Genomic DNA, 24,193 nt, shown 5'->3' with positions numbered 1-24,193 from the left:
AGGGCGGGAAACAGTCGGAACAAAGCGGGCTCAGCCACGCGTGTTCCGATAACACAAGTGCTACCACGCTGGCCATAACCACGCATATGCCTTAACCTTGCATATGTGTGGTTAAGACAGTGTGCAGTCTACCTGCTGGGCAGAACCAGGAAGGATCGGGCGAGCCAGAGGATGAGGTGAGATAAGTGGGGCTGAGGCTGGGTTTTGGGGGGGGGGGGGTAGTTTGTATGGTTTAGGAGGTAGTTTGCAGGGCTAGGGGGGTAGCTAAGTTTTCAGGGCTGGGGAGGGTAGGGTTAGTTTTCAGTTCTGGGGGAGTCGGGGGAGTTTTCAGGGCTGGAGGGGTCGGAGTAGTTTTCCTGGCTGGGGGGGGGGTAGTTTTCAGAGCCTGGGGGTTGACGTTGTTTTCAGGGGTTGGGGTAGATTTCAGGGCTGGGATTGTTTTCAGGGCTGGGGTAGGTTTTGGGGATTTTTTAGGCACTAGGGTAGGGTTGGGGTAATTTTTAGCGCTTAGGGGAGGGCGGGTAACTTTTATGGCTTGGAGGGAGGGAAGTTTTTAGGGCTGGAGGGGACGTGGTTAGTTTTTAGGTGGTTCAGGGTAGTTTTTGGGACTGGGGCAGAGACGTTTTAGGGCGCGGAGGGGAAAGGGTTGGTTTTCACGAGGAAGAGGGGTAGTTTTAGGACTCAGGGTGGGGGCAGGGGTCGGAGGGGTAAGACTTACCTGTCAAGTCTTAACCACAGATATGTCTTTGCCATACATGCCTAAACAACGCCTATTTCGTTGTAAAGGCATGCGTGGTAAAGGCATATGCGTGGTTAAGACTTACCTGGTTAAGACCACGTGGAACCAGCATGTGTGGTAAACGCATGCGTGGTTCCATCACACAACCCTATTAAGGCAGGTTTTCCCTTATCGGGCATGGCCACACATGGGTCTCTTCACCCCAACACCCTACCTGTGCAGTGCACACAAACCTGCCAAGAGGGTGCTCACGAACGGCTCAAGGTTTTATGCGAGTGAACCATGGTCCAGGTGAATCATGTAGTTGTCAATATGGAGGTGACATTTAACAAAGTATGGAAAATGTACATGAGTATAGGACAAATAATTCTGAATTCCACTGCAGCAGTTTGTAAATAATTGTTCATAGTTGATCAAATGATGGACAATCAGCCAACATTGAGTTACTGCAATGGGGGCACCCTGTGGGTCCAACCAGCCTGTTACTGTAAGTTTCCTATCAGAGAAGCTGGGATCCGAGAATGGAGAGTGAAACTTAAAGGAGCATTAGAATGTATCTTTTATGGCAGTGATGTGCATTTCCAAAAGCAGTGAAGAGCATCTTCAGTTGAGTGAGAGGAGCAAGTAACCTACAGGAAGTCTGCAGTCATTTCAGGATAATCATATTTGACAAGTTTCCTTGTTGTGCGATACATATACGGTAGATAATCTGACAGTTGGTGCCTCTCAGAAGTCTTGGAACAGTGGGCACTTTCATCGGTTAGACTTTGGGTCATAAATTGAAATGGATGGCCTACTTGTACTCTATTGGTGTTTTCAATTTGGTTTTAATGCCACTTGTTGTATTGAAATATTTCTTAACTAACATTGACTACCAAGGTTTCCGAGACGGACGACTAGGAATTATTCAACCATGTGAATCTATGGAAGATCCAATGCTGGAGAAAATACAGATACATGTTTCAGCATGGATGCAACCTCACTGTAAAAACAAACTAGCAGGTGAGTGTTTCTACAATTGTGTTCAATCTTTGAAAGACCGAGAAAGAGCCATTTTTTTCTCTTCACAAAAAACTTCAGTGAGGGATATCTGAAAAAGTTTATGAATAGATAAAATTGGCACCATAGTAGAGTAAACGTAAAAGACTTCAAACTCAGCTTAGGAGACGGAATCTTGAGCGATGCCTTAGTTGCAGCCAGAACCACTAGAATTGCTCTTTGATTGGCTGAGCTGGAATTTGGTTCAATTACTAAAGTTACTAACAAAGGCACAGGTTGGACATCCAGTGAGAAGTGTGTCTGAAGAGTGAACACCAGAAGTAAACATACCCTTAAACCCTTGAAGGATCACTCTCTGAAAAGTCACCATCTGATCAAGGTCAGAGGATGGACATGCTGTTTAATGTTTTTCCAAGTACAGAAATTGTTTTTTAAGACAATAGTAAAAAAAAGCACATGTGGCTGTCTAGGCCAGCGCCACTCTGAGACAGTCTGTGTTTTTGAGCACAGCAACCATTTCTGTCGTGCTCTCTTGTGCTTCCTCCGTTCTTTTTTTCATGGAGTTGTGGGAGGCATCATCTGTGGAAAAACAGTCCTTGACAACAAGGCTGCAAACTGGAATGTGCGAATTCCATCCTTATCCTTTTAGTGGTTTGCCAAGAAGACTATAACCACCCTCTGATACTTTGCATGATGGCATTATATTTGTTAGCACTGGGTGTGACTGGGTCCTGGGCACCACACACATCAGCCACCAGAGGAATCCCAGCCTGTAATCTGCCTCCTGCACTTTGTGCCAGCCTTAAAACCAAAAGGGTTTGGTGTAAGCACTGCAACAAAGCTTAAAAAACTGAAGCTCCAGATTTCTAACTTCTGTGGAAAGGTAAAAACACAAAGTGACACACTTCACAGTCTTGAGTAACACTTCTATGGATCAGTCACCGAGCTTCCAGGAGGGACGTCAACCTGGTTCCACAAACAACATCTTTGTGCCACTTAGCGCCTAACTCAGTGATCTGGTAAAAGTAATAGCCTTCCTAATTCCGATACCTCTTGAATACTTTTGGAGAGGGATTTGAAATAACTGCAGCTCAAATGCATGAAGATTCGTCGTTCTGATATGGAGAACAACGAGGCACACAATATTCTATAACCAGAGAAAAGCGCTCCAAAATAACCCTCAGTCCCTGACTGGAAAAAAGACACAAAAACCTACTGTGCAAAATGTGTCCACTTTATTTCAGGGTATAGAACACTTCATTGAAGCCGTAAAAGTGTAAATATAATGCACGTTGCAGGCTAAGCCCTTATGTACACCTAGAAGTAAAGTTCTTAGGCGATATTTGATCACTGTGTGTTTGGATAACAGCAGAGGATTAGGAAAACGTCTCCTTGCAGCACACCACACCACTCAGGCTTTCTAAGCTTAAACACAGGTTTAATACTTAACGTAAAAAGGCAAGGATTTTATTAAACTGTGCAAAACTAAGCGGTTCTTATGTCCAGGACCTCTGGACATTGGGGCGAAGGCTCGCGTATAGTGGCCCCTGGCGGCCTGCAACCAAGAGCCACAACTGCTTACTTCCCAAGAAATCCAAAAGTCTCATTGGCCGAATGCAACTTTCCGAGTCTTGGATATTGGTCAGTGTGAGGTGATTTATGCCACCTTTGCTGGTGGAGATTCCACGGTAGACAGATTTAAGGTTTTTTTCTGTTCTCAAGTGTTCAATTGTTTTGACAGATTACAGTGGTGTTTTTAAAGTGTTTTAAGAAGTTTTGCAAAACAGAATTTATCTGTGACTATAACACATTCTCCCCCAAAAATAAACACAAAAATGTGTTTTTCCAGTGTTTACGACATGTTACAACATACATATTTCATTTAAAGCATGAATAGTGCAGGTTATGGAAGGTTACTTACATGCTATGCTGTATTGCATCATCTGTTAAGTTGATTACTTCGTGAATTGAATTTTCAGTTTCGAGAAGGACGTGTACACATGCAGTTAAAACCCAGAATGCATCAGCATGCAAACTTCACATTAGATTATTGCAGTTTTCTCCTATCAAAATATATGCCTGCTTGTGTGTGCTAAGTACAATCTCTGGCAGGCCCCCCCACTTTTAATCCGCAGGGGAGGTGGCTGGTGAATGTGAATTTACAATTTGAAAATCGCAAATAGTAGGGTTACAAGTAATAATATATTTGCGCAGCACATGCTGCGCACTGACCCAAAAGCAGAGTTGCCCTCCCCTAATGCTGAGGTTGACAGGATATAGAGGTAGTTGCAGTAAATACGTTTTTAAAACTGTTTGCACCACATGGGCTTAATGTTTGGCAAGAATGTCAATACAGTAATGTTTTGCGAATGTATGATCAGATGGCAAGGTTGCTCCCTACATATATCCGTAAGTGGAGTTCTGCCAAGAAATGCCATGGGGGGCCCTTTTTTATGCGTTAAAACGCATGTAGGGAATTTTTGTGAATCATGTCCACATGCACAGCCAACCTGAATGCATGTTGCAATCCATCTGGCTGTGCACCACGTACAAATAAGCTTCCCAAGGTATGTGTGTCCAAAGGAAACAAATAACTGCTTTGTCTTGGTGCTGTCTAAGTAATACAGCAATAGTTCTTTGAGACTGAGTGAATAGAATTCTTTCTGCCCTGTTTGAGGATTTAGAAAGAATGTTGAAAGTTCCATGGCTTGACTGTTGTGAAAACGTGATACAACCCTTGGAAGGAATAGTAGATGTGTTTGTAAGACTACTTTGTCTTGTGGTCCACAGTTGAAAGTTTATTCGCTGATCTCCTTTGGAGTTCAGTGACTCTGTGCCAAGAAAAAGTGAGCTGTCACCAGAAGCTCAACTTTTCATGTCAACTCCATCAAGTGAGTGTGTGGTGATTCTATAGGTGGACCCATGAGTCTTATAAGCATTGCATAGGCTGGGGCTGGCAGGGAGCATCTGATCTGTATTAACTCATGGGCTCTAGAAAGGAGCACGAGTCACAGATGAGCAACAGGTAGTGCTACAGTCACCTCCAGGCTCATGTGAGCAGGAGGCAATTCTACAGTTATGTCACGGGCACAGATGGGTAAGCAAATAGTGGGGCACAGTCAATGCGAAGGTTAAAGGCACAGGCGAGCAGCAGGTAGTAATCCAGTCATCTCAAAGGCACAGGTAGTGCTGCAATCAGCTCTAAGGTACCGGTGAGCAGCAGGCATCGGTACAGTCTGTGCAGACATACAGGTGAGCGGCAGGCAGCGGTACAGTCTGTGCAGACACACAGGTGAGCAGCAGGCAGCGGTACAGTTTGTGCAGACACACAGGTGAGCAGCAGGCAGCGTTACAGTCTGTGCAGACATACAGGTAAGCAGCAGGCAGCGTTACAGTCTGTGCAGACATACAGGTGAGCAGCAGGAAGCTGTACAATCTGTGCAGACCTACAGGTGAGCAGCAGGAAGCGGTAAGTCTGTGCAGACCTACAGGTGAGCAGCAGGAAGCGGTACAGTCTGTGCAGACATACAGGTGAGCAGCAAAAAGCGGTACAGTCTGTGCAGACATACAGGTGAGCAGCAGGAAGCGGTACAGTCTGTGCAGACGTACAGGTGAGCAGCAGGCAGCGGTACAGTTTGTGCAGACATATAGGTGGGCAGCAGGAAGCGGTACAGTCTGTGCAGACATACAGGTGAGCAGCAGGCAGCGGTAAAGTCTTTGCAGATATACAGGTGGGCAGCAGGCAGCGGTACAGTGTGTACAGACATACACGTGAGCAGCAGGCAGCGGTAGTCTGTGCAGACATATACGTGAGCAGCAGGCAGCGGTACAATCTGTGCAGACATATACGTGAGCAGCAGGCAGCGGTACAGTCTGTGCAGACATACAGGTGAGCAGCAGGAAGCGGTACAGTCTGTGCAGACATACAGGTGAGCAGCAGGAAGCGGTACAATCTATGCAGACATACAGGTGAGCAAGCCGGGCCGAAGACGGCTGCAATGCCAGAAACCGGTCCCCGGAAGCTTGTTTCCTTTCCAGTAAAGAATTGGCTTGGTAGTTTGGTCTGCCCTGTTCCCATGATGCACTGGGCCAGGGACAGACTAATTTGCATGTAGCTAGGTTCTGAACTGGGATGGTGCAGTGAGCTTAAAAACGGTGATGGATCAAGCCCTGATCTTTTGACTGGGTATGAGTGTTCTGCTTAATTCAGATGCTCTGTCCATCACCCCCCCTTTTATGAATCGTTTTGGCCACTATAGGAGTGGCAGGGTATGCTCAGAATTGAGTCCCTTGCTCACTGCACCATCAGGATTCAAGCAAGCCGGGCCGAAGACGGCTGCAATGCCAGAAACCGGTCCCCGGAAGCTTGTTTCCTTTCCAGTAAAGAATTGGCTTGGTAGTTCGGTCTGCCCTGTTCCCATGATGCACTGGGCCAGGGTCAGACTAATTTGCATGTAGCCAGGTTCTGAGCTGGGATGGTGCAGTGAGCTTAAAAACGGTGATGGATCAAGCCCTTGATCTTTTGACTGGGTAGGAGTGTTCTGCTTAATTCAGAGACTCTGTCCATCACCACCCCCTTTTATGAATCGACATACAGGTGAGCAGCAGGCAGTGGTACAGTCTGTGCAGACATACAGGTGAGCAGCAGGAAGCGGTACAGTCTGTGCAGACATATGGGTGAGCAGCAGGAAGCGGTACAGTCTGTGCAGACATACAGGTGAGCAGCAGGCAGCGGTACAGTCTGTGCAGACATACAGGTGAGCAGCAGGAAGCGGTACGGTCTGTGCAGACATACAGGTGAGCAGCAGGCAGCGGTACAGTCTGTGCAGACATACAGGTGAGCAGCAGGAAGCGGTACAGTCTGTGCAGACATATAGGTGAGCAGCAGGAAGCGGTAAGTCTGTGCAGACATACAGGTGAGCAGCAGGCAGCGGTACAGTCTGTGCAGACATACAGGTGAGCAGCAGGCAGCGGTACAGTCTGTGCAGATATACAGGTAGGCAGCGGTACAGTGTGTGCAGACATACACGTGAGCACAGGCAGCGGTAGTCTGTGCAGACATATAGGTGGGCAGCAGGCAGTGGTACAGTGTGTGCAGACATACACGTGAGCAGCAGGCAGAGGTCCATTCTGTGCAGACATACAGGTGAGCAGCAGGCAGCGGTAGTCTGTGCAGACATACAGGTGAGCAGCAGGCAGCGGTACAATCTGTGCAGACATACAGGTGAGCAGCAGGCGGCGGTACATGCTGTGCAGACATACAGGTGAGCAGCAGGCAGCGGTAGTCTGTGCAGACAACAGGTGACCAGCAGGCAGCGGTACAATCTGTGCAGACATACAGGTGAGCAGCAGGCAGAGGTACAGTCTGTGCAGACATGCAGGTGTGCAGCAAGCAGCGGTACATGCTGTGCAGACATACAGGTGAGCAGCAGGCTGCGGTACAGTCTGTGCAGACATACAGGTGAGCAGCAGGCAGCGGTACAATCTGTGCAGACATACAGGTGAGCAGCAGGCAGCGGTAGTCTGTGCAGACATACAGGTGAGCAGCAGGCAGCGGTACAATCTGTGCAGACATACAGGTGAGCAGCAGGCAGCGGTACAATCTGTGCAGACATACAGGTGAGCAGCAGGCAGCGGTAGTCTGTGCAGACATACAGGTGAGCAGCAGGCAGCGGTACAATCTGTGCAGACATACAGGTGAGCAGCAGGCGGCGGTACATGCTGTGCAGACATACAGGTGAGCAGCAGGCAGCGGTAGTCTGTGCAGACAACAGGTGCGCAGCAGGCAGCGGTACAATCTGTGCAGACATACAGGTGAGCAGCAGGCAGCGGTAGTCTGTGCAGACATACAGGTGAGCAGCAGGCAGCGGTAGTCTGTGCAGACATACAGGTGAGCAGCAGGCAGCGGTAGTCTGTGCAGACATACAGGTGAGCAGCAGGCAGCGGTAGTCTGTGCAGACATACAGGTGCGCAGCAGGCAGCGGTACAGTCTGTGCAGACATGCAGGTGAGCAGCAGGCAGCGGTACAGTCTGTGCAGACATGCAAGTGAGCAGCAGGCAGTGGTACAGTCTGTGCAGACATGCAGGTGAGCAGCAGGCAGCGGTACAGTCTGTGCAGACATGCAGATGAGCAGCAGTCTTTGCTAAATTCAGGTCCAGGCACTTGTGGGGTCTGGAGGGGAGGAACCCTCAGAGCTACAGGCAGAGTGAGCTACAGATACAGGTCAGGTGCTCTCAGTGCTTGTCAGCTCCAATGCACCCCAGAGGTCTGAGGGAACAGCAGATTGCCCTACATTCCATCCAAGGATACAGGCGAGCAGCAATCCGTGCTACAGCCGACTCCATATACAGGTCAACAGGAGGCCCAGGTACAGTCATCCACATTTAAAGGTGAGCAGCAGAGAAGGTGAGTAGGGTGTAAAACACTGGGGAGCAGCGCTCAGCGCTTGCGTCAGCTCCAAGAACAAGGGAACAAAAGGCTGTAGAACAGCCAGATCGAATGCACGTGTGAGTAGCATCCTATGCTACATTCAGCCCCAGCTGCAGGCGAGGAATGGTGGGGAGCAGCAGTCAGTTCGATATACAGGTCAGCAGGAGGCAGTAGTACAGTCATCCATAGTTAAAGGTGAGCAGCAGAAAATGTGAAGTAGGGTGTAAAAACACTGGGGAGCAGCACTCCGCGCTTGCATCAGCTCCAGCAGCAAGGGAGCAGCAGGCTACTCATACTAAACTACCCCTCTTTTTACCTGGAACTCCCTTTTTGGCCTCTTTCGTTAAGACCCAAGCCTTAGTTTTCTTACTGCATAAAAAAATTAGGAGTCGAAATTGATACTGCTCTTTCCTCAACAGAACAGGTAAATGCAGTGACAAAAAGCAGTTTTTCCAATTTCATTCCTTTTGTATCCTCACATCTATCTAGAGATACTGGTGAATCTTATCGAAAAGCGGCAACAATTTCAAAACACAGCAGGTAGCATATGCAAGTTAAACCGTGGAGCCTTATCTCCCAGGCTCTCAGATTCCTAAACTGATATTCAGTTAGGCACCGCATAACTTTAAAACTTGTGTGCCTAGTCCACAAAGCACCTTACTCCCCTCTCACTTCCAGACTGGCCATTCATATCGCGGCACGCTCCTTGCAATCAGCCAACAAACAGCTTTGGCAGTTCCAAGATGTCACCTGGCTGCATTGGGCGACCACACTTCTGTAAGAGTACCTGCCTACAGATGGGAAACCCTGCCTTTCCATCTGAGACTTAAACCTCACATTGGAACCTTTAGGAAACATTTACGTACTTAGCTCCTCTCTTCCAAATAAGGAAAATGCCTTTCAGTACTCCAATCTCGCACACATTTCTTAGCACCAAGAAGCTTTACCCGTATTCATTCATGGGTCGCGAGGCACACATGAACATCAGGTAAGTATTACAGTCACCTCCAGGCACGGTTGATCAGCAGGCAGTGCTACATTCAGCTCACGGTATGGAAGACTAGTAGGGAGAAATAGAACTATGGACAAAGTGGTGCAAATTAAAGCCAGAACCCAAACACAGTGATCTTCACTGGATTGCCTGAGCTGCCAGCCTTCCATGCATGCATGCATATATGGTATTGCTATAGAGCAAACCTAGCCAAAAGGCAGAGGAATGGTGTAACAAGTCATAGGCAAAGATCAAAGGCACAGATATGGGGTTTCTCCTGACTGGGTCATTACACTGTTCAATTCACATCCAAGAGCCACCAGGCTCCCTGGGTGTTGCCTCTGATTGCTGAAAAGATAGCATTGAACATTTCCTGGAGAAACAGGATTGCATTCTGTTCTGATTGGTTAAGTGGAGAACTCTAAGAATCTCCTGAAGGCACAACATTCTGTTTTCTTTTCATGAGTGGTTGAAAAGGTGGTTCTATGCCCAGTCCAGTCACCTGATGCCCTGTAGGTTTCTCCCAGCTGGTAGAATAAATATCTGGTTGCAATCACAAAAGACACATGATTCTTTCTATATTCTTCGACTGCGTAAACAGATGGCACGGTGCACCACTCGATTTTCCTGATTAGCTCATACGCCGTGTTGCCAGCGCACTTTAAGCATTTTTAGGAATTATTGCTGCTTTCAGAATCTGGACACCCTCTCCACATGGTAACTTGATTTCTCATGGCTCTGTGAGGCACTAGGAGTGAGAGTTTTTCTTCCCCTGAATTGATGGCTCTTTGAGTGCCCCAAAGTCATAGGATTCTGTTTTCTCCACAGTTCTGCTCAGTAGTTCTTTTTCACTCTCAGATTTGTCATGTGAATTGTGCCAAGTCCTCTGGAGTTGGCATGAAATGCCTCTCGTAGCCTGACATTATGGGAGGGCGCCACTCCACCTGTGCCGTCCCAGCGGCATCAGTCCTCATGCTGTCCGGCTGCCTAGGACTATTGCTAGAGGAACCCAACAAGTGACCTTTATTCTGTTCTCCTGCATGCTCGGCTTCCGGGGGTAGCTCTTCCACCTCAATGATGTGTGGGTCCTCTGGTCCCCCATGCTGGTCTGGGCTCCTACTTTGAAAATTCAACCACTCAACCTTGTCCTGTGGAGAAATAAGCGAGAGCAGGAATCATTTCTAAGCATGTCTTCTCTCTCAACTCAACCAGAGCCCCTGCACTAGGGCACCACTAAACATTGGAGCCAGATCTTCCCCCAAAGAAGCTAGCCCCATCGAACTCTGGCTTAAATTAACAAGTTACTTACCTCCAGTAACACTCTTTATAGTGGATACTGTATCTAACTGCAAATTATCCCCAGGCACTAGACTAGATATGAAAAGGTCTGAATAGCATTGCTCCAACGCGCCAGTAGGTGGCGCTGTCCAGATTTGCATCAAGGTTGTTCTGCCCAGGAAGAGACAATGGAGCTACATATAAGTGCCACCCTTGCAAATCGATATCAGTTTCTTTCTTGACTGTCCGCACCTTGGACACAGAGCCAAAAACAATCAGAGGCAAACCACTTTTAAGTGGAAAACAGAACTTTCCACAGAACCGGGAAGTGAGAGGGCAGTGAGGAATCTGATAGAGTATCCATCAGAAAGAGTATTACCAAAGATAAGGAACTTTTTCTTCTGATGGATACTTCTAACCGCAAATTCCTGACCTTCAGAATAGATACCAAAGCAATACCTCACCAGGTGGTGGGTATGTGGAATGGCTCAGACCAAAAAGTCCTGCCAAGACTGAATAGCCAAAATGCCCTTCACATCGGACCTGGCTGTCAAGGCAGTAGTACTTCATGAACATGTTCATGTTGAGGCATGACAGATGTCAAGAACAGGCGCTCCGTGTAGAAGTGCATTGGTAGCAACCTTGGACCTGGTGGAGTGGGCCCTCGGTCTCTCCAGAAGCTGCTTCTTGTCCAGTGCAACGCACATCTTAATGCAGAAGATTATCCATCTTAACAGAGTCCTTTTCTTCACAGCTTTGCCTGTGCCCCCTGAGAACCACACAAAAAGCTAATCGTCCACTCAATAGTCTTGGTGCGACTGATGTAGAAGCTCAAGACACTTTTGGCATCCAATCAAATGGGTCTCCTTCTTTGAGGGATGAGGCAGAGCAAAAAACGTAGGAAAAGTGATGGATTGCCCAAAGTGAAAAGCTGTCATGACCTTTGGCAAAAATGCCACACTGTTCCTCAACACCACTTTATATAGAAAAAAGTTTGTGTAAGACAGCCAGAAGGAGAGCGCTTGGAATTCACTTACATGACGAGTCGATGTTACCACGACCAGGAACACAGTCTTTAGAGTCAGGGGACATAGTGGACAGCTGTGCATAGGCTCAAAGGGAGTGCACCTTAAGAAAGTGAGGACCAAATTGAGGTCACACTATGTCATCACAAAGGGTTTGGGGAAGTTGTCAAACCTTTGAGAAACCTCTACACAACAGGTGACTTGAACAAGGACAGTTGTTCAGACAAACACGAAAAGAGTGAAAGTGCTCACTGCAAGTCCTTGTTGGGCCACAGACAACCCACAGTTTGCCCATAAATGGTCCATATTGCAGGCACCGCACCAGGCCACAAACTTGTGGAGGAATGACTGGTGGCAGGGATGACATCTACAAATTTGGGAGGAAGTATAAATGCAGTCAACTACTGCCAATCAATCTCCACGGATGGAGGTGCAGGTTTGGGTGCAGTATCCTGCTTTGCTGCTGCAACAAGAGATTCTCCAAAAGCAGTAGGCTGATTGGAGGACAGGTGCTCATGCCCTGAAGATACAGGCACCACACTCTTCTTGCCCACTCTGGAGCCACTAGGTTGACTTGGGTCAGGTCATTTCTGATCTTCAAAACTCTGGGCAGGAAAGGCAGTGGCGAAAGGCATACAGGAGTCCCATCCTCCACTCTATCTAGAATGCGTCTCTGAGAGACAGCCTTTTTGGAAACTCCAGCACGCATACATTTTACCATTGCAAGTTCTTGATGGTTCTTCAAAGATCTAGAAAGGGTTCTTCCCATTTTTGGAAGATTCCTTGTGCCAACTCAGGATGTAACCGCCACTCGAGATCCACCACGCTCCAGCGGCTGAGCTCATTCACCCTGTCTTTTAAGGATCCAAACAGGTGGTTTGCGGCCATGAAAATGATCTGTCGCTCCAGCCAAACCTGAGGTTAAGAGCCTCCTGGTACTGAACCCCACCCCACCCTGCTTGTTGCAGTATTACATAATGTTGATGTCTGTGAGAACCTGAACCAGTCCTACCTTGATGGATCGTAGGAAGGCTTTCAGTGCCAGGCGAATGGCCTGTAACTTCAAAAGCTTGATATGGAGTCGGGTCTCTGCCAGACCACTAATGAGGTCACAGAGAAGCACAGCAAAAAGAAAATGCTTTTTGCCCACCTTCAACCGCAAGTAACATCTGTGCCATTGCAGGGCGGGCATGAAAGTAGGTGCCCTGCAGGTAGAAAGCTACCATACAGTCATCTGGTTCCACAGTGGACAGAACCTGAGTCAGCATGAGCATCTTAAATGTGTCCTTCCGTAAAAAGACAATCAGAGGGCAGACATCTAAAATAGCACAAAGGCCTCTGTCCTTCTTCAGCACAGGGAAATCATGGGGGTAACAACCATTTGCTATTTCCAGGGCCGGACCCTCTCTTTGGCTCTTTTGGCCAAAAGAGCCTGCACTTCTTGAAGCAAGATGGACAGGTGCTCCAGAGGCGCTCTGATGTCCATCGGGTCAAAAGGGAATGGCAGGGCATAGCCTTGTTGAACGATTTGAAGGACCCACCTGCCAAAAATTATATTTTACCACCCTTAGAGTAAATGTCTAATTCTGCCTCCCACCTGCCGGTCAAGTGTCTAAGGCAAACTAAAGCAGCTCGGAGGCTGATGCTGAAGGGTGTGGGTGCTGGAAGTTTGCTGTCCCTGGGGCCTATAAGTTGTTGGCCTAATCCTGGACTGCGAAAATACTGGGGTGACTGTGGCAGGGGAGATGGGCCTTCGCATTGCCAGTACGCCAAACATTTAGGAAGCATTCTGTAATAATGAAGTTCCATGCGTAGAAGTGAAGTAGTGGACGTAGCCGAGTAGTGTCTGTGAATTATTTATTAAGTTCATTACATCAGTGGTAACAGCCCCACCAGGAGCAGCCTGCCTGCTGCTCAGCCCATCTTCGAACTGTCAACACTCACACCAGGCACCCAGCATTCCACTCATGTCCATCACACCAACATTCCATACGAGAACACTCATACTGGCTGAGCAGCTAGGAACCAGGTAACAGGGAACATTATAACCACAACATGAAGATACTACACATTCCAAACACACAATCTGTTTTCTCACCAAACGGGCGAGATCTGTCAAATGGCATGTCCATCAAAGAGCCTGCACGTTCACATAGAAATCCGTGGATCTCATCCAAGCATCACACCGAAGCACCATGCTGCTGCCGATTGCCCTGACCAAGAAATCGATGCTGTCAAATCCTGGACAGGGGATATATTTTGCAGCATCTTGACCATACTGTTTGGTTTGGGATAAGTTGGCCTGAAATACTCGCCCACAAGATCTCTCCAAACAATGTTTTCATAAAGCATGGGAACATCTTCCCAGTAAGTAGCTGGCACTGACTGACCAAGGTGCTAGACTGGTTGAGAAAAACATCCATTTCCCAAATGATTCAATCCGTTTTGACGCTCCTTCTTGAGGAGAAATTGGAAATTAATTATGGTAGAAGCCTGAACTACCACACTTTTTGGTGTAAGGTGCTATGCCTAGCGCCGGTCTGTGGCACCTAGCAACCTGCCTTTCATTGGTGGGCAGGAACAAGGCTTAGACCAGGTACCAATTAAGGTGTCCCTTAGGACTTCAATGAATGGAAACAGAGGCTCAGAGTATGTCTGCCCAGGATGCAAAACCTCCATCAAGACATTAGTTTTGACTTCCATACTTGGCAGATGTAGGTCCAATAACGTGGCTGCCCTTCTCATTGCCACAGGAAAAGAGGCACTCCCTTCCATTGATGACCCAGGGGAAGATCAAAGTACAGTGTCTGGGGAAGTGTCAAATCCACTGGCCTTCTGCAACTCCATATATAGGTTGTCCTCATCACAGTGTTGGACAAACAAATTCCCATAATTTCCAGTGTAATCTCCTAAGGCAGGTTGACTATGAACAAAGTGGGAACCAAAAAGTTTATGGAGCGCTGCTGTGCAGCTCCATGGCAAAGGCATGGCACTGTCATAGTCGGATTGAAATGGGGCAGGTGTGTTGGCTTGAGATACGGCTTTGGAACCTAACCTCGATCAGGCTGGGATTTATTTGGCTAAGGATCCGATAGGATAATGGGAAATCCACTGCGGGTAGCTGTTGCGCGTTACAAATTTAAATAAATAAATAAAAATAAGATGTTGCTATCAGCTAGCTTCAGTATGCCTATCCTTTTTCCTTCTCGAGTCTGTCCCTGGCGCCGGGAAACCCACTGCGGGTAGATGTTGCTCGTTACAAATTTAAATAAATAAATAAAATAAACGCAGTGATCCTTTGGCACCAGAGAAGTTGATATCGCTTTGAGAGTTGTTGATTTTGATGCTGGATGGGAAGATGGCTCTGGTATCAGAGAAGAACTGATAGGTTGGTGAGGCACAGACGGTGCTGAAGGTGCACCAACTGTTAGTAACCCAATTGGAGGCCTTCGCCAATCCTTGGTGCCCAGAAGCATACCAGAGGGAGCCAAAAGGATGTCAAAGACTTGCAACCTGGCCTTTCTTGAGGCCTCAATATGTTCCAACATCGTTAATGGACCTGAAAACTTGGGGTGTATCAGGATCAGTTGCAGAATAGTCTCCTCGATGAGGGAGTAGGTGAGAGACCACAAGGCACCTCAACGTCTTCTCCACTTCTCAGGCTGAGAATGGTGGGACTGGGGTAAACTTCCCTTGCAAAAAGAACAATTGGTGGACAGAATGCAGAATAATGTCATACATTCACCCCAGTACAGAGATCTGGGCCTAAATCCATCGTTTTTTTGCTCACCATGCCATTCCAGTTTGGACCCAGCCATATGCAAATCAGTCTTGACCCTGCGCCCATTGGGAACAGTCCAACCCGAACTGCCAAGCCAGGTCCTCCCTGGACTGGAAACAAGCATCCTAGGACCGGTTTCACTTGGCCTTCTTGCGCTTCTGCTTAAACTTCGAATTACCAGAAAATCTGGATTGTGTCAAGGACCTGTTAAAAGAATGGCCCGGAAAGCAGGAACGGGTTGTCGCCCTTGACTTCCAGCAGGACTTACAAGACTTCTTTTGCTATTCAGCAATTTACAGCTTCACTTCCAATTTCCGGATCACCTTGCATTCAAGAAGGGCATACTTCTCGCAAGTCTTGGAACCTAACCCAGACACCAGAGGCACACCTCGTGGGGGTGTGTCAATGACATTTATTTGTAACTGTCCCTACAAGCCTTTAAACCTATGGTTTTAGAAGGGACTTAGTCTCCTTGCACACATTTTGTAAGACAGAACCCAGCAACTGACTAGAATGAAGCTGGGAGTGTGCTACAAATTCACGCATGAAGATGTAGAAAGAATGGAACAAACATTGAAGTGGAGGGGTGGTGCTTACATGCAACTCCATTGTCACTTCCAGGGCGGGACAAAGTCAACATTGAGTCGAACAACACCACCTACCGGCACGTGAGAGCAATGCTGTTTAAATCTTCCAGATCCAGTCTGGCGCCTGGGGATATTCTAGAAGAATCGGTGGTTAGAAGTATCCATCAGAAATGTCACACTGTCAATCGGTTTGTAAAGCCCTGCAGTACCATGAGTGACCAGTTGTAAACTGCCCTAAAATCCAGACAGCAGCACTGCAAATGCTGTAGCCCAAAGCGTGTTATCTGAAAGCTCAAAGACATGTGCCAGCCACACAATGAAAAACAAAGTTTGAGACCTGCTAATGCAAGTGTCTAAGCTCAATTATCCAACAACTTCTTCTTCCTATGTTTGAAATCTTGTTTTTATTTTGTGTTCAAACAATTTATTGTCAAGGTATGTATAAGAGAGGAGCAGATAAGCAACAAGTAGATACATAGTGAGAGATGCTTGCACACTACAAGGTAAGATATATAGCAGTATAAAATGTCATTGTAGGACGAGAATACATAGCAGTACCTTATATTAATTAGTTCCAATGTACGTTACATTAGTATATTGTAGGATGACTACATTACATAAGACGTGGATTTACAGGTCACTTTAATAATAATAATAATAGAGATGGTGTTACGGTCCTATATAGGTTTAACACGGGGCAGCAACAAGAATGAGTGGCTCGTATGGCAGAGCTCAGTGGAAACTGGCATACACTGATTGGTTCTAGGATGAATTCTCAAAGTGTGCAAGAGAACAAGAGCTGGGGGAAAAAGAAGAGATGAGTCGAGAGTGGGGCGGGAATGTTTTGTCACCTGATTTGTAGTCAAAGTTATAGAGGTTTTGGTGAGTGCAGGTCTGCAAGGCCTAGGATGTGTGTTGGTGGTATTTGCCCTGATATGGGAGGGCTATGGGGGGATGTATGACGGTACGCCCCGTACTTTGACAACGCGTACCGTTACCACGCTAGTTTTACAACGCAAGTCGTTACAACGACTTGCGTTGAGGGGCGCTGGATAGTAAATAGTTTTATTTACTATTCCAACTCCAGTCCCCGTGGACTCTAGGGCAGGAGTTGGATAGTAAATTAAACTATTTACTATCCTGGAGCGCCCCCCAGCGCAAGTCGTCATAACGACTTGCGTTGTAAAAGTAGCGTGGTAACAGTACCGCGTTGTTAAAGTTTCGTCGTAATGGATGTTTCCCCTATGGGGGGGTCCACTTTTTGGAGGTAATTGTCAAGTGAGTCTCATAATCCCCGTGAGCCAGAGATGTTGTGTGCTTTTTTGTACATGATATTGTCTGCACTTCTAGTAGCATATAAAATGTTTCATCACTTCTTGTAGGGAGTTTTTGTAGTCGATTTACAGCCCAGCAGGATTTGTACTGCATTTTTTGTCTAGAGATTTGAAATCTTGAGCCAAGCTAATATCAATAAAGTTGTTAAAAACGTACATTGGAGGACCCTACAAGCTTTAGGTTTGATCTGACATAAGACCTGTAAGATCTATAATATCCATCAATTGTAGAGATATACCTTTATTTAAGGTAATCCTGACCTCCCAGGCTTCTCAGTCAGGCAAGGATTAGGTTATCTCGCTGTTAACAGTGGGTGCTTGTTTGGCACCCGACTCCTCTATGCTGCATCTCTTATATTGTGGACAATTTACAGGTGCTGACCTCCTCTTACACATATTGGCAGCTTGCCTCCATTGAACGGTTAATATGGCAGATAAATTACAAGGACCCGCTCACTTTCTTTAATGCAGTCATTTTTTTAAGGAGCTTAACACCTATTATGAATACCAAATGCAAAGATTATGGGCTCTACAAATATGTTTGTGCAAAACCTACAGTATATGGCTGGTCTACGGAGGGAATCCAAGAGGAACGCATTTTGGAGCAATGAATGGAAATATTAAAAGGAGGGGTCCTAAGGCAACAAAGTTCAGACACCAACATTTTATGCCGATACATTTGGCTTTCTTTACTCAAAGCATACAGTGCTGTCCTTGGTGCAGGGGCCAGGATGCTGATCACTATCACGTATTTTAGTACCGTCTAGTTTTTACCTGTTCTTACAAAGGATATTTTATATATTATGCATGGCCTGCGGTTCAGAACTTTATGGAGATCGGGGTTTGATCCTTACTTTGTAAATGTTTTTAGAATCACTCTGACAGGACGTCGCAATGCTATTGTCTGAGGGACTAAATCTTGCACAAATGAATGTCACATGGCAACTGCTGGGTCTGTCCACGCTTTCATTTATTAGAATGTAGGTTAATTTATTGAGTTAAATGAGATGAAGCTTGATTTTAACAAGGGTGTGACATGTGGCTTGAGGTGAAAGTGGATGTATATCCCATTATCTTTCCTCTACTGACTTTCCATAGGTGGGGCCACCTTTTCCCTAATTTTCTGTATGCATAGACTGGTTGGGGTGAGAGAGCTGAGACAAACCACCCAAGATAAATACTTAGGGTTGTATGTTTCTGGCTTTAAAAGATACACTGTGAGGCACCGAAAAAAGGGGGAGCAATTGATAATGCCCATGTTGGTGTCTTGTCTTTTTAGATTAACCCAGGCCAACAGGGTTACTGGACGAAGGAGGAGGCGTTATTTTTGTTTGGACATTCTCCTGACCATGCTGTAATCTAACTGTTGCAGTGACTATTTATGACAATTCACAATGCGAAAAATATATAATATGTCAGATTTGCGCCCTTTCTGGTAACTGGCTATTGATTCCATATTACCATTTTCACATGTATACGGGTTTAGCTCACATATTTTAAATATGAAAAATATTCAGCTGGTCCCTGCTTTCACAAGGCACTTTGACAACTGGCTCAGCAAATGTTAAATTTAACATCAAAAAGCCAAAAAAGGATCACCTGACATTTTAAAACCTGTGGGTTGCATAAGCCACCTTGAGGTCAATAAGGGGTATTTGAATGTTATACTGCACAGTTTGAGCACAATTTCAGTGGACATAGATACAAAAGAAAACTACTGAAAATGGTGTGTGCACAATTTCAGTGTGCATTGACAAAGGAAATAATAAAAAAATGTTGAGGAAGGTTAAATGGAAAAAAACACATGTAGCAGGAGCTGTTCAGTAATATCTCACGGTCATAGATCCAAATATGGCATCAATTTAAGTCTATATACATAAATAAACAGGAACACCCGAAACAGTGAGTTTTGTAGAGTGTCTGTACGTACTGTAGTACTGAGTTTTAATAACTGCTTCGAAAAGGAGAGAAGAAGTGTCTCTTCATAGATGCCTTGTCCCTGATTTGCTGTCGATGCTCAAAGTGCACTTTTTATTGCTTTGCATGCGGTCATCTCCATCTTAAAATATGAACAAAAACGACTTTTGTGGGTCAAGCAGCCTAAAAAACCACCAGAATCAAGTGGGCAAGATTATGAGCTTTGTAATAATAAAATTGTCAAATATTTAATGATTACATTTGGCAGCACAGTGCATTATCTGGGCCACTAAGCCGCTACTTTGAATACAGCTGCCTGATGCAGAAACAAATAGGCCACATCGAATCTAAAGAGGCGAATCTGCAGATGTAGTGCTCTCTTTGTTTATTTCACCCAAAAACAAACCTATCACTGATCACCACCCACAAATATAAAAGCACATAATCCCTCACCTTAAAGGCCTTCACTTGGTGTTGGATAGGAGAAGCAGAAGACCACAACAAAAGGGGGTGGATTTGTGATAACATTTTCCAGCCCTCCAAACCCCATCTCACCTTCCCAGTTGCCACCATTAGAATCATTTTGCTGTGCACTGGGTCTGGAATCTTCTGCCAGCAGAACTTGGGCAGTATCTTATGGGCCGCGCTACGAATCCTGCAACACAGAAAGAGCCACAAAAACAGAACTATGTGAATGGCTCTCAATGTTCTGCAGAGCATGCAACGTATATGGAGAGCCTACATTGGTCAGAAGGGAGAGAGAGCTATCTAAGCAATGTTCTTTACTTCACCACCAGGCGTTATTCAATAAGACGTGTTTAGAAATGAAAGACTGGTCTTAATGTGGCAGAGGCTGAGACATCAGCAATAATACAATGCCACTTATCCTGTAGGCATTTGGTCATAGGGTGTATTTCTGTAGATTCACATGCTTAGCATACCACTTTCACAAGGAGTTGGGCACGGGCATCTATCTGCAAGTTGTTTTCCCTCGAATAAGTCGGTTCAGTCGAGTCATAGGGTGTTGACTCCTCTTGGTGTACATTGCCCACAGACACAGACTCCATGTCAGATTATTTTCGCGCAGTTTAAGAATGTGTATAGAGCGTGAATGCAAGTATGGTGCGTCAAGTGCAATGTGCACGGAAATACATTAAGCAAGGGATCTGCAAAAAAGATTCTGGGAAGGAGGGCGAGTACGTGTAAATCTACAGCACTACTCGGTGCAAACAGATCCTCACAGGTTTGTAGCATTTTCCGTCGGTAGCATGTGTGGCTGAAGATATTAATGCTTAGCATAAACTGTAAAGCAGTGCACTTTGGAAGCGGTAGCTAGTATGTGGATGATGCAGATGTCTGAAACAAGGTCCTTAAAACCGTCTGGCTCCTTATGGTCTGTTGACGGGCTAAGATGTCCACATAGCAGTGGCGCTCTGTACTTTTACCAGGGAGGGAGCGGAGGCCACCCACACAAATATACACACTCACACAAACTTGCATGTACACACACATCCATTGACAATACTCACTCCCAAATATTCATGCAGACATGCACCAAATATTAAAAATAAAATCATACTTACCTGCGCAGCTGTGCCCTGGAGATACCAGGGCGGTTGGGACTGCTGCCTTTCCTCATAGGGAAGGCAGCAGTCTTAAGCCTCGGAGTTCCCAGGAAGATTGGGACTGCTGCCTTCCCTAAGGTCAGCCAATGAGGGAAGGCAGCAGTCCCTCCCTCGTCAAAGAGTGGGAGGGGATCAGTGAGACTCCTGACCCTCACCTCACTCTGTGAAGAGGTGTCAGTGATTGACACTCCGCCATGGGGACTTCAGGACTTAGAACTGAAGCGCCCATGTCTGAGGCAATCGGAGGCAAAACCACTCCTCACGAGCGGGAGGGCCTTGCGGAGCTTTGACAGGCGGAACATGTCATGCCACAGAAGCTGTGACTTCTTCAGCCCAGCGACGTTCAGCTCAGGCAGCCAGGAGCCTGTAAATTTAGAGCGTGTCTAACTCCTGGCTGCCTGACCGGAAAATAAAGAGTATCTGTCAGGCTGACTTTTCTTCAGTCTGACAGACATTCTTTACAATGTCCAAAAGGTGACTGGGCATGGCTTGTCAGCCCATTAGGATGGAACGCGGCTGCCACATTGTAGTAGTAGTAAGACATTTTATTATATTAATACAAAAAATACAAAAAAAAACTGTATATACTGCTACCACATAGTGGTGCTTGGTAAAGGTGTGTGATGTTGACCAAGAGGCTGCATTACAAATATCCAGTAGTGGGATTTAGTTATTTATGTATAAAGTTTTATATAGCACCAACTCGACCCGGTGAGGGTATCAGAGCGCTTTACAAATGTTACATCAAAAGAAATAAAGTGAGAACTAGGCACATAGATATGAATAGCTAACAGGAGAGAGTAAATGTTGTCCGTACTCATTGTAGGTCCGGAAGTATTCAGGAGTGCGTCAGTTATTCTCGATTAGAGTTCATCGTGGATCCTGGTAGGTGACCAGCATGGTCGTGGACAGCGATTGGTTAAACTGATTTTTTGAATTTGGTTGTCTAAGAAGGAGGCAAACCACTTTAGGCCAACCCCTGATAAAACCATTCTGTGTTCAAGTAAGTCCAAGAGACTGTTATGTTTGACCGTATTGAAGGCTGATGATAAGTCTAGGAGGATTAGGAGGTAGAACTGGCATTGTTTAGTTGATCTTTGAATAAGTTTGCTTTAGAGATTTTGATGTGTTTGTTGTAGATGCTCCTCCTCGATCTTAGTTGCTTAAGGTGCTCTAGGGACGGTGGGGATCTCCAGGCCAGTTTCGCTAGTCTTAGGTTGCGTTGTTGATCATTTAGGCTCCCACTGTACCAAGGTCTGGAGTCTTTAGAGGACAGCCTTTTTAGTTGACAGAGCGCGACTGTGTCAAGAATGCTAGTCATCGAGTTGTTATAGTAGGTTGTTAGGAGGTGGACATCTGTCATGTCCGCTGGTGGCGGTAGTAAATTGTTGCTGAGGGATAACAGGAAGTTGTGGTTAATGTTGTAAGGGTTTCTTTTCCATTGTTTGGGTTTCTCAGGTTGGAGTTTATGTGTCTTCGTTGGTTAAGTGATGAGGAAGGAGATGCTATTGTGGTCCGTCCAGTCACATGGGTCGATCGATTTTAGTATGATGGAGTATGACCTGGCCATGACAAGATCCAGTGTTGCGCCCAGAGTGCGCGTTGGGCTATCGCAGAATTGGACAAGTTGGAGGTCAGTTAGGAATGTTTTTAGGCTAACTGTGGGGTTGTTATGGTCATTCCAATGAAGGTTGAAGTCACAGAGGAAGATTTGGGGGTAGTGTTGCCACTCGTTCTAAGAGATGATTTCTATGATTTGTTTAGAGAATGCAAAATTGTTGTCTGCAGAGTGGTAGATCAAATGTAATTTACATAGGAGACTGTTGTTGCTAGCAATGCTTATGCCTAGGTATTTGCAAGTGATAAGGTCGGTTGCTTGTGACTGAGTCACCGTAAGGTTGATGCTGTGTATGCAGGCTATGCCACCCCCAGACCTTTTTGGTCTATCTGCTCTTACAATGCCATAGCCTGGAGGGACTAGAATGTCAAGTTTTGGTGCAAAGTCGTTCTTTAGCTAAGTTTCAGTTAGAAGGAGTAGGGTCAAGGTCATGGTTGAGGATAAGGTCTGCTATGTCGGCTGCGTGTTTCCAGGCTGATCTGCAATTTAGGAGTATGCATTTCAGGTGGGGTTTGGTGTTCGGTGAGGTTATCTCTGTGATGGGTACTGGTTTGAGGTTGGCCTTATTTACCTCTCTGGTGTTTGGTCTCAGTTCTCTGTGTAGGTTTGAGACAATTGTTAAGATGGGATTTAGGATATGTGACAGGTCAGGGTGTGCATTCTTGTACGTGCGGAGAATGGCTTGGATGTCTGATAGAGGGATCTTGGTCCTGGCCGGTATCGAAGAGGAGTTGCATAGGGGAGTGGATTGCCATCTAGTGTGCTGGGGTGTCTGGGAGTTGTAAAAGTTTAATGGCTGGTCAGAGTGGTGTATGAATTTAACAGGGAGGATCGGCCTGTTACTCACAGGTATTTCTGAGGGCCATCTGTTATAGGCTAGCTCAGTTGTGAAGCTGGTTAGCTTCTGTAGGACGGCTTTAAGTTGTTGTAGTTACCTGTGTAATTTCCCCAAGTCTAGACTCAATCCCGGCATGGTAACAGGAGGATGGGTTTTGAGGCATGGTGTGTGTTTTACCTGAGTTCCGTTGATGTGAACAATAGAAGGGGGGATGAAAGGAGGGGGATTTGGGTTTATCCTCCTGCCTTGTGTGTAGGGAGGGGGTAATGGATATACGTTTGTCATTGCGTCGCTCTAAGGCCCTACTGGAATTGTTGAGGGCACATGGGCTGGAGTGGGTAGAACGGGGGTTGTATCTACCTTGTCTGGTGGAGTGTCTACGATGATATAGTGGTCTGATAGGTGTGGTGGAGCGTGGTGGGTGGCGGGGAGGACTGTCTGTGGTGGCAGAGCTGTGGGCGGATAAAACCTGGGGCCTGTCAAGTGAAGATCTGGGGTGGTCTGGAAAGGGGGCGGTCTTATTTTTAATTACCTCCTGTTTGATGATAGGGAAGAACTAATTGAATAGGTCTAGGTTGTGGTCAGAAGCCTGTATGAGAATAATTCCATTGTTAAAGATGGAGATGGTTCATTTTGCATTGAGGGCTGTTGAGGGGGCTACTGAAAGTTATGTTATGTTATGTTAAATTAAACTTGTTAAGCGCACGTACGCCCGTAGGCTTCATGGCGCTGTGGAAGACTGGCAAAACATAACATGTGACAGAAAGAAAAATTTACTAAGGGTAAGCTTGCTTAAAGAGCCAAGTTTTAAAAGCCTGTCTAAAGGCTAACAGATCTTCGTGGAGTCTCAGTGGCAGTGGCAAAGAGTTCCACAGGGAGGAAGCTAGGAAGTGGAAAGATCCTCCTCCCTGGCGTTGTTTCCTGATCCGGGGCACAACTAACAAGTTCTTTTGGCCAGAGCGGAGAGCACGGGAGGGAGTATAACTGACAAGCAGGCTGCTGATAAATCCAGGGCCCTTACCTTGTAGAGC

General features: G+C 46.3%; 1 protein-coding gene across 2 annotated transcripts in view; it reads right to left on the bottom strand.

The window, feature by feature from the left end:
- Positions 1 to 2,956: 2,956 nt before the first annotated feature.
- Positions 2,957 to 24,193, bottom strand: part of IL27RA (interleukin 27 receptor subunit alpha) — a 262,144-nt gene continuing 240,907 nt past the window's right edge. For both annotated transcript variants that reach the window (XM_078685668.1, XM_078685675.1), the window contains exons 14-16: positions 19,637 to 19,736; positions 7,141 to 10,307; positions 2,957 to 5,094 (exon numbers count right to left, since the gene is read on the bottom strand). In XM_078685668.1, coding sequence (XP_078541794.1) covers positions 10,023 to 10,307; positions 19,637 to 19,736 — 385 coding nt within the window. In that variant the 3' untranslated portion in view covers positions 2,957 to 5,094; positions 7,141 to 10,022. The remainder of the gene's footprint in view (positions 5,095 to 7,140; positions 10,308 to 19,636; positions 19,737 to 24,193) is intronic.

This window comes from Lissotriton helveticus, chromosome 1_1 (genome assembly GCF_964261635.1).
Source record: "Lissotriton helveticus chromosome 1_1, aLisHel1.1, whole genome shotgun sequence".
Lineage (NCBI taxonomy): Eukaryota > Metazoa > Chordata > Amphibia > Caudata > Salamandridae > Lissotriton > Lissotriton helveticus.
This window is presented reverse-complemented; position numbering and strand designations above follow the sequence as displayed.